This window comes from Emys orbicularis, chromosome 4 (assembly GCF_028017835.1).
Source record: "Emys orbicularis isolate rEmyOrb1 chromosome 4, rEmyOrb1.hap1, whole genome shotgun sequence".
NCBI classification, from domain to species: Eukaryota; Metazoa; Chordata; order Testudines; family Emydidae; genus Emys; species Emys orbicularis.
In genome coordinates, this window is record NC_088686.1 from 84,770,786 (window position 1) to 84,782,045 (window position 11,260).

Genomic DNA, 11,260 nt, shown 5'->3' on the forward strand with positions numbered 1-11,260 from the left:
CGCAATTACTGAAGCAGATGGTCCATCTAATCCAGGGCCCTGCCTCCAGCAGTGGCCAGTACCTAATGCTTCAGAGGAAGGCAAAATGCTGTAATTGCAGTAGTAGGTTTAATTTTGCTGGTGTAAATCACTCCGCTCCAGGATGCACTGCAGAGAACCCTCCTGCCTTGAGGGAGAGTAAGGGCTGAAGACTGCCAAGGGGTGGGGAGATAGCTGAAATGGTCACATAGGTTCCCATCTCTAGTGTTTACGTGATTAATTACAGATCAATAACTTCCCACTCCAGAGCTTTTCTAGCTAATTAGCAGCAAACAGCAATAAGGTATAAATTTGCTATATTACCCATCATGAACTAGGTGAGGATCAATTGTGCTGATACCTGATGACTATCAAACCATAGAATAAAAGAGGCAGAGTCATAGCTTAGTTGGACCTAGTTGGCTCATAGCTAGGTAGATAATAATAGTAATATTTAGTTCTTACATAATGCTTTTTATTTTTGGACCTCAAAGCACTGAACACACACACAGCGAGAGAGAGAGATACCATTACCTTAGAGTGCTTTTGGTAATATATGTGATTAAAGATGCCAGTAAAAATAGTACTAGGTACTTGATACACGCCTAGAAGATCGTTTTCAGGCTGCATATCTGTTTGTTCGCTCGCTGCAAAACTGTATCGTAATCTTAAATTGCACAGGGTTGTAAAAATGCGAAGTCAGCTCCCCAGCACGGACTCTGTGGCAAGGGTGCTACTGGCCCTTTAAGAAGCCAACTCGGTCGTGATGCTGCTGTTTGTGTTGCTAAATCCCCCGGAGTCCAGTTAAGAAATGGGCAGCTGTCTCTTTAAGTGTGATTTCCTTCTATTGTATTTGAATCGTGATCAGGAAAAAGGAAATGAAACCAGAGACTCGGGGCTGAGCTAAATAATAATAAGGATGATGCTGATCTCTGCATCTGCGGCATATGCACCTATCTCAGTCTAGAGCATGTACAGAGCTGTCCAGGCAGAAAGCATAAGCAAAGCAAAGGGGACTCCAGGGTAAGCAGCAGTGACAGCTGAGACAGTCTGTTTCCATCAGTGATCTGAACAGCAGCAGCAGCAGCTGGGGCTGCCCAGCCACGCAGCAAACAGGAGGAGCATTGCAAGGATGGGAGGTTAGATCCTAAGGGTCAGCCTTGCGGAGACATAACCCAGCAGCAGCAACCCATATTTCTTTCTCTCTTTGGTGTTGCAGGAGGAAATCCTGTGAATGTCATTGGGGGGTGGAGGGGAAACTCAGCTGGTGAAAAGGCATCAGGAGCAGACAGCCTTTGTCGGGGCAGAGGGGGCAGATCCTACCAGAGACACACTACAAAGGAACAAGCCCTGCCAATGTCATCAGCCATCGAGAGGAAAAGCCTCGATCCTTCCGAGTAAGTGGCCTTTTTTTCTTTCCTAACCCCCCTCTGCCTTTTGATGGATATTGAGCTTCTCCAACAAATGGGCTTGAAAAGGACTTTATGAGCTTCAAGAGTCCTTTATTACTGTTGTTGTTATTGATTATTATTATTTATTTATTGTTTATTTTGTGTAAGCACCAGTTCTAGGGAGATGCTTTGGAGATCTCTTTCTGGTAGAAGGTGGTTCAGAAATATACTAGGGCTGCTTTTACCTTCAAAATAATATCCCTGCATGCAACAAAGTCCCGAGCACCACCACCACCACCCCTTCCAAACCCTGCTGCCATTGTAATATATTACAACCTGGGTGGATTTGGTAGTGTGTCACTTTGGTGCCTGTAATGGGGAGGTTTGGCAGATTTCTTTGAGCTGGTGCTGGACTAGGCAACCTCTGTGGATATCAGTGTGCTAATCATGTGGATGGCAGCACCAGCCCAGAGACATCCAGTTCCCCATTTTGAGTTGAAACCAAATTATAGATTCATCAGATTTCTCAGGTTTTGTGAAATACCTGCCAAAATAAACCTCCTGTTTGAAAAAATCTAACAACCCTTAAGATCAGTACATTCCCCCCTCCCCACTTCTTGAGATTCAGTGATGCTGATGAGAGTAATTCAGAGATACCGGGTGCATAATACTTTCCAAAGCTTAACTTGTTTTCAGTCTCTGCTCCATGTTTAATCTGCCGAAGTAGCTGACTAGACTGAAAGGTCAGAGCTGTTATCTGATGGTGTACAACTTCCACATTTTCATACTACAAGTCAGTTTGAAACTTTCAAAAGATTATAATGGTGGTGTGGGGGAGGGAGGGGTTCCATACATGGACCACAAATATATAAAGAATTGATACACAGAGGGTGTGGGAGGAGACATTTGTTCTCATTTGCCACCTTTGTGGAAGAGGTTACATAAATTCAGTACCTGACTGTAGCATTATGATCTGGCTCTTTCAGTAGATTTCCTGGAGCCATCCATTCGGACACCAAGCACATGCAGGCACTTAATTGCAAGAGGAGTGTTAATTCAGCTCCACAATGTGTGGTGTCATTCCACTGAATTCCAGGGCTGTACAGCTCAAGAGCAGGATTAAGCGCATTGCACTTGTCTGTGTCTTAGGGGCACCATGATATTACAGAGAGAAAAAACTCTTGTAAAGTCCTGGTTTTCAACGTAAAACTTAAAATATTATTTCCCCCTATAAATTTAATTAATTTGGGCTTTGTTTCCTGTAAGTCATTAAGAATGTTGTCTTCTGAAGCCCTAATCTAATGTGTGTAAAATATAACTCACACATGCTCCAAGGCAGTTAATATGTCATATCAGACATTTTGCATTTGTTACCATTTTTCTCATTTCCCATTGATTTTTAAGGAATTGTAATTTAACCTTCTAGGTACTTTTTTAAAGGTTTCAACTACAAAGTAGTAGCAATATTTATTTATTTACCTACTTTATGTTCTAGTGAATAACTGCTTGGTATGAAATCCAAGCACATAGAAAAGCTAATGCATGAAACAGAAATTCTATTAAAAATAAACATAGACTCAGGGCTGGAAAGCAGCTCAAGAGATCATCTGCCAAAGTGTAAGACTGTAGTACCTGACTTGGGCTTTGAAATAACAAACTCATGGTTCCTGATATTGGTGCACGTATGTGTACATCTGAACTCCCAAAAGAAGGGCTGCATTTATTGTGGAAAAGCTGCTTCCTTATCTCCTCATATCCCTAAAATATTCTTGTGGACCTGTAGGATTTACTGCAGATAAACACAGTGCTTTGTTCTGTGGGTATAATGCCCTGTTTATATTATTTGGCTTATGTGTGTTATTTAGTGCATTGATGTTTTCAAGCCAGGCTCACAGAAACATCATGCATTCCTTTATAGTTATATATGTGATTGGATGGTACTATGAGTAGCACTGCATGAAAAGCACAGGGCACAGAGGTACAGGCAGTCCTCGACTTTATGATGTTCGAGTTACAACGAACTGAATTTATGGTGGTTCTACATTGATACCCTGATTCGACTTATGACTATAGGTTTCAAGTTTACGATGCTCAGTCCCGCAATAGAGTAGATTGCGGTTCCGAGTTGCGACGTTCTGACTTATGACGCAATTGTAAGGCATTGCCTCTATATGCTTTGAAATTCTAGGGTCTGATCCTTTGCATGTAGAAACTCCCATTGACTTTACTGGCAATACTGGGCTGGCAGGTGTGGACTGCAAGTCATAAGAATGTTAGGACACAGCTATATAAACTGTGAAGAGTGAAAATGGAAGTGCATAAGAGCAGATGCTATCTTATGACTGAATTCTGAAGTCAGAGGGAGTTTTGCCTAAGTAAGGACTGCAGTCTTTAGGATGGAAGTTCTGGAGCACTGTATGTTTTTCAGACACTGAAGAAAGTCATTTTTGACTAGGAAACTGTTTTTTTTCAGTAAGTGAAGGTGGTAGAAAAATGTTAGTTTCCCTGGCCTGTTGGAAATGCTAAACAGCCAGATTTCTTTCTGGCAGTGTAGTTACATTCTGTCCTCAGCAGTGAAGTTGCAGTATGTAATAAAAGCAAATTGTCCACAGATTGTGATATCAATAACTGAATAAGGTACTTAAGAATATTGGACTAGATTCTGCCAGGTATTGAGGGCTCTGGCTCTGATTCAGGAACGCACTTAAGCATGTGCATCTGAGTAGTTGAATTCAATGTGACTGGTCACATGCTTAAAGTTAAGCATGTGCTTAAGGGTCTAATCCAGTGGAGTCCTATTTCCACTGACTTCAATGAGCATTGTATAAGGCCCTACATGCTTTGCTGGATCAAGGCTAGGGTACTCAGCACCTTGCAGGATTAAGCCCATAGGCAATTCTTTTAATTTTTTGCCAGTAGTGTTTCTGGCAGAACTTGCGAAGTGGTGCAAACAGGCAACAGTGAGACTTTCTTAAAGTGTATTTGCAGAAAATTATGGCTTCATCCCCTGTATTAGTAGATCCATTCCTTCTTGTTCTTGTTTAAAAATGATGAGGTGTCAGACTGGTATAGGAACAAAATACTGTGGATGAATATTTGCTTCAAAAACCCCCCTTAAGGTACTACCACAATACAGTTTTGGGACCTGAGTCTCCTCTCATCCACATGTGTATAAATCAGGAGTAACTCCTTGAAGTCAGTGCAGTTATACTGGTGTAAAACCAGTGAAGGTGAGATCAGAGTCAAACTCTTGGTTGCATTAACCAGGAGGAAAAAAGTATTGTAGTAAGGTTGGGTGAAATTCTGGCACCACTGAAGTCAAGAGCAAAACTTCCATGGGGCCAGAGTCTTGCCTGTTGTATTTATTCATTTTTAATGTTATTCAAACAGATGCCATCTTTAGGCTTAGCCTTCAAATGTACCTTCCTCAAAGGAAAGTTTAATTCCATGCAACAACCCTGGAGGACTCTTAGTATACATCTTCTAATCCTGCAGCCCTTTTTAAGGCAGAATTCCCATTGATTGCAGCAACTCTGCAGAATGAGGACTGCAGGTTCAAGCCCACAGAATGAGTGTGTATTTTTTTTAAGAGTGCAATTGTTTTACAATACTGTTCATGGTCCTCAACAATCTATAGATAGATCTTGGGGTTTATACTGTTTGATGGGTGTCCCTTTTAAATGCTTACTGCTAAACATAGTAATCTTATTGAAAAACACCATGTAAGATGTCCCTTTCATGGTAGGGAAGGCATTGCTACATTTTGCTATGGATAAAAGGGAACTACTTTAAAATACCAAAATGATTATAAAAAATCCCAGGACTTAATGGTTGTCTCTAAGTTGTCATCAGCATATGCAGAAGCACAATCAGAACTTCACTGAGACAGTGAATCCAGACTCTCTTCCTCCAAAATCACTGTCCCTTACCTCCTGTGTTAAAGGACAATCTTGTTTATTTTATAGCAGTGTGGTGACTATGACTCATAGTTGGACATTTTTATTCTCTTCAGTAGAGGGCAGTGGTATACATCTACAGACAATTCATTTACAATATGTTAAATGTGTTTACTGCAATGAACAGCTAGAGGTGTTGTACAAATTGTCATGTTTGCACCTTAGTCTTTGCACAAGAAGAAACAAAGAATTAACAATGTTTTTGCCACCTTTGGTGATTTCCTAAATATTAGGCTGTTCTGTTTGTAAAACAAATGAAAAAAGCCTACTCCTGCTCCCATTGATAACAAGGAGGTGAAGGGGGCTGGCACTGACTTCAATGGGAGACTAATCTGGCCATAATTCCTGTTCTAATTAGGCGACTGGTTTGATTTTTTGCTTGTTTGGTTGAGTTTAAAGGGCTTTCCCTTCTCCAACAATTGTTTCATTCTCTCAGGGAGCCAGTGGATGAAGTGCTTCAAATTCCCCCTTCACTGCTGACATGTGGAGGTTGCCAGCAGAATATTGGGGACCGTTATTTCCTGAAAGCCATCGATCAGTATTGGCACGAGGACTGCCTCAGCTGTGACCTGTGTGGATGCAGGCTTGGAGAGGTGGGGAGACGATTGTACTATAAACTGGGCAGGAAACTCTGCAGGAGAGACTATCTCAGGTACAGAGCCTTCCTACCCTATACTAGCCTATCCTAACTTGCTTTCTTTCTGTAATTTCAGGTTTATTTAGGTATTTATAATGAAGCTAGGATCCCTAATGATGTTGCAGCGCAAGAATCCATGAAGAGATTATACTGAATAATTTATTCCTAAAATATAAATGCTGAGGGTAGTTACAGTGGTTGCAACACCTTTTGCTAAGTGGTGCTTCCTGATCTGGGAAGCTAAGCAGAGCTGAGTTGTGTTAGCACTTGCATGGGGACACCTCGAGTAGGTGCGGAAGAGTCAGTGAGTGTTACTCTTCCCTCTGAGTCAGTAATGAGCCAATGCCCCAGCATGGTTTTAGAGGAGTTGTACTTCTGCAGGTGTTGCCTTTCTGATGCAGTGTATATAGTAACTGAGGCCTAAAGGATGAGTGCATATGAAAGATCTTCTGCCACTTTTGTAAGAATAAGGTATCCTGGTGCCTAGCCAAATTCCCTCTCCCACAGTATAATAATACCGCTTGGAAAAGAGATGTTTTGCTTTGCTACTCTCTATGTGGGGGAAGAGGGGTGTTTTGCTGTGCAATAACTGTGATTTGAGTATCAGTTTTAAAAGTTCTCTAGGACCCTTCAGGCTGAAAGGCACTGTGCCAGAGGCGTAGCGAGCGCCCTCGGTACCCTCCGACCAGAGGGGGCCCCGCAAGGAAGAGGGCCCCTAAAAGTGGCAAAATAAATACCGCATTCCAGTTTCTGCATTGTAAGGGGCCCCGCCCGGACATATGTTCGGAGGGGGCCACCGTTCGGAGGGGGCCATGTTCTTTGTTGCTACGGCCCTGCACTATGCTGTTTACATTTATTATAATAATGATGGCCCAGTTCAGGAGAACTTGAAATCAATGTAATTTAAGCATGTGCATAAAGTTAAGCACATGCCTAAGCATTGTCCTGAATAGAATGGACTTAAGCATTTGCTTTAGTGTCTTCCTGAGTCTGATCCTATAAGAGCACCTGTTACAGATTTTGCATTAGTAGATCCTTGCCCATCTTTCTACTTATAAACTTTGACAAATCAGATGAGTAAAGTTTAATATATTATTTCCGAATAACTGGATAACAAAGAACCTGTGTGTTCTTGATTACAATTAAAGTGTATTGCTCCTTCTACATCATTTGTTATAATGTATCCTTTGTGCTCTAGGAGCTAGGGGAATGGAATAAGTAGGAACTCCACATTTCTCCCCCCACCAAACTTTTTAGGGTCTAGTTTTATATTGAACCTGATATTCCTTACACAAAACTCCCTTTAAGAGTGTAGGTAATTGGGAGGAGGAGATAGTAGAGTTCCTAGTAATTTTATCCCATAGCTTTTCCAATGGGAGTTTTGCTAGAGACTGGAGGTTGGGCCCCAATAGTGGCTTAAACTGTACATCTCCATTATATGAAACATTCTAACATTGATCCAGTCCCATGTGCGCTTGCCAAATATTTATTAACTTTTTAATGGAAGAATAATAGGCTATGGGAACAAAATTAATGTGTTTTCTGTACAATGAGACTGCGTGTTTTCAGAAATGAAGCATTTCACAACCTTTATATAATATTAATATCACTTTCATTAGGCAGAAGTGAACAGCGACATCTCCTGGTGGACAAGAGAAATTATTTCTTTTTCCATCAGAGATCTGAGTCTAATAGGTTTTTTGACTTTCAAACCTAGTAGGTTACTTGAAGCAGGCACAGCCTGTGATAAACACAGTAAAAATATGGGAAATGGACTCACTAGTTCTAAAATTAATGTGGCAAATCAGAGAACTTAAACACACAAGCAAATATTTCAGACAAATAATATTTCTGAATTTCTCCCTTTCTTATTACAAATAATACATTTCTGTTTATGTATTAATTATAGGGTTTTTAAACTCTGCAAGCTGCGGCCTACAGTAGAGGATGACATTACATTATGACAAATAGCTGAATAGGTCATAGTGTTCCAGCTGAAAGTAGTACATTTGTGAGAGGGATAAACATGTTGTGCATGCATTAGAGGGTCCTTTCAATAGACAACCCAATAATTATGGTCTCAATAGGGTTTCTTAATATGGCTTAAAGAGCAATCCAGATCATAAAATCCTTTGGACTAAAATGGATTTCTAGAGGGTCGTAGAGTCCAGCTCCTGAAACCTAGCAGGAGTGGTTTTATGAGTAGAGAAACATTTGAGTTTTAAAAAAACGAGGAGTCCGGTGGCCCCTTAAAGACTAACAGATTTATTTGGGCATAAGCTTTTGTGGGTAAAAAACCCATGAAAGCTTATGCCCAAATAAATCTGTTAGTCTTTCAGGGGTCACTGGACTCCTCATTGTTAGTCTGTACACGGCTACCCCTCTGATATTTGAGTTTAAAGGAATCCCAAATACCCTGCAGAATCCTAAAACACAGCTTGCAGCATAGTGGTGACAAAACTGAGCAATGGCAAGATTTATCAATCAGCAGGTAATTTCTATTGATTGATTAGGAAAGATACAAGTGAAAGCAAGTATTAAGAGTGGGAAGAAAGTATTAGGGTGGTTTGAATTCATGGTCTGATCTAGAGAGGTTCAAATCTCATTGAAGTTGCTCATTTCCTTTTCAGAATTAGGCTCTTACTTTGATCACAACAAACAGGTATATTCATTTAAAAAATAGGTGACACCCTTGGGTTCTTGGCAGGTCACCACTGCTGGATGCCACTGATGCTGGAAAGTTTTGAGTGTCCCTGCTTGTTGGATTTCATCAAACAAATGTTTAAACTTCTATGTATCTTACAATGCAATGTTAAATGTGGCAAAAAGCCAATGTTGTGCACTTCTTTTGTTTCAGTTCTCTCTCTCTCTCTTTCCCCCTAACCTCCCTCTTCTCCAAGGAAACTCTGCATAACTCTTTGTTGTTGTTGTTTTAGACTCTTTGGCCAAGATGGCCTTTGTGCTTCCTGTGACAAGCGAATCCGGGCCTATGAGATGACTATGCGAGTGAAGGACAAAGTATACCACCTGGAATGCTTCAAATGTGCTGCTTGCCAGAAACATTTTTGTGTCGGCGACAGATACCTCCTCATCAACTCAGACATAGTATGTGAGCAGGACATCTATGAGTGGACTAAGATAAATGGGATGATATAGCCAGGACATGCCTCATAGTCATCAAGAGGTATCTTATGGGTGGCACAAATGCATAGCTGCAATGAGGAGATAATCGCTCAAACTATGTGCTTTGTCTAAACTGGGGGGGAAAGACCACAGTGTAGGCCCTTTTCAGACAGCGCTACATAGACTCTAAACTACAAGCAATAGCAAATAGACTGACTTCTATTAGCAAAGGCGTATTGACAATAACTGACATTATCAGCCATGTAGGCAAGAGTTGGGGAACAAATACATTGTGATAATGGATTCTCATAACTGGAAATGCAGTAATGACTTGTGTAAAGAGACATTATGACTTTGACACTCGCAGACTAGGATTGTGCAATTGATTTTTCTTCCCATCTTTTCTAGTTACTCTGTTTAGACAATAGTTTCCAATATAGACATAAGGAAGGACACTGGCGATGAAGAGTCAGTCAGAGTCTCCAAAGCCTTAAGCTTTGTGCAGGAGAGTAAATGGTTTTTTTGCATGGAAATCTCTCCCTCTCCCCTGAGAATGAAAAGTGCAACATCTAGCCCCAAACAATTCTTTCAATAAATTCTCATGAATAGCTGTTTTCAAGCAGCACTGTTTGAAGGTCAGATGCTACACAGATCATTTCTATACAAATATAAATCTAAAGAGTTGTTCAACTATTTTATTAATTTAGATTATATCAATAAACTATTTGTTGTGTGTAGTAAGAACTTGAATGCTTTAATAAAAACAACAAAAGGTTTGCGTGTTGTTATTTCTTTCGATAATGTACAACCATTTGGACGTGAGTTTGCTTTTGCATCAGTATTATTTATTTCATTTATTTGCACCATGGCTGCATTTGCCTACATTTGGTGCACAGCTGATTCTTATAGATCTGCTCAAGGGCATATTCCAAAGGGATGTGATCCAGTCTAAGGCAGTGACATAAGAACCCAGGTTGCTTTGATCGAGTTTTGTGTAGCTCTTCCTGAGGAGGGAGAAAGTAAGCAGTGATGTGGGACAGTGGATGTTCTGGAGCTGGCTGCCAAGCAAAGAAAAACATTGTTCGGCTGCTTCATAACAAAGACAGAAGCTGTCTGAACCCAACAGAGTCCATGAGGAACAAGGATCTCCTAGGAATGTGGTTGGACCTGATTTTCTCATCTGCACATGTGTCATTCCTGAACCTAATACAACAGATCTGCAGCCACCCAGGATTCACCATGTTTAGAAAGAATCCCTTCCTGCAAAACCATAGTCTCTTGACATAAAGGTAACTTTAACTGTAGCAGTATTAAGGCTTATGACAAACACCTGAACAGGTCTGACATTCCATTTAGTAGAAAGTAGTTGCGAAAATTCACACTAGGCAATACTAGAGTGTAACTAAGTGAGTCCAAGGCTCTCAGCGCATGGTGCATCTGCCTGTCTGATGGTTTTCAGCAGAGCTATTACCATTCACCACATGCTGTCACTGACCCCTACATTTACAGTTTTACAATTTATATTCTCTTCTTTGATATAGCCACTGGTGTTGAGGGGCAGCAAGGCAGCAGATCTCCCTGTAGCCACAGAACTGGGGACCCAAGAATAAGGAGCATAATGAGGACATGGAAGAAGGGAGACAGTGTGGCCAGAGAGTGCTACTGTGGTCCAAATATTCTCAGTTAATGCATTGGCCTGGGGGCCATAAACAGCTGATATACTTTTAGCAGCCCTAACACTGCTTTACACTATGCTCAGGGCATGGCAGGCATAGAACCAGCCTCCGGAACAGGGAGCCACAGCTGTGACCTCCTCACACCCTCAGCAGCACCTAGCAAATACCGAGCAAAGCTGAGATTCTAGGCCTTAGTATTCTTCTCCTTGAGTCCACACATCCTACTGACACTGCTTCCTAATACATTGGGGAGTGCTTGGCACCGCCTATGGTCAGCATCTCTACACAAACAGTGAGATGATCATCTTCTACTAGTCCACGGCAAGATAGATGTAAGGATGCTAGCTACAAACGATAAGGCTGTCCCCTGCTGTATTCGCCGATCAGTGACCTATAGCAAAGAAGACTACATAGGAAAGAGCATCTTCTGCGTGATAGTACAGAGCAGTAAGCACTAGG

At 41.2% G+C, this 11,260-nt stretch overlaps 1 protein-coding gene across 2 annotated transcripts; it reads left to right on the top strand.

Annotated features, from left to right (window-relative positions):
- Positions 1-795: 795 nt before the first annotated feature.
- On the top strand, positions 796-9,901 carry LMO2 (LIM domain only 2). Of its 2 annotated transcripts, none has more exons than XM_065403034.1 (4): positions 796-1,157; positions 1,238-1,415; positions 5,802-6,017; positions 8,939-9,901. In XM_065403034.1, the coding sequence occupies exons 1-4, from the start codon at positions 1,151-1,153 to the stop codon at positions 9,156-9,158; spliced, it is 621 nt and encodes a 206-aa protein (XP_065259106.1). In that variant the 5' UTR covers positions 796-1,150; the 3' UTR covers positions 9,159-9,901. The 2 variants fall into 2 exon arrangements, with proteins under 2 accessions (XP_065259106.1, XP_065259107.1); XM_065403035.1 differs by having other exon boundaries at positions 796-1,041.
- Positions 9,902-11,260: the final 1,359 nt, after the last annotated feature.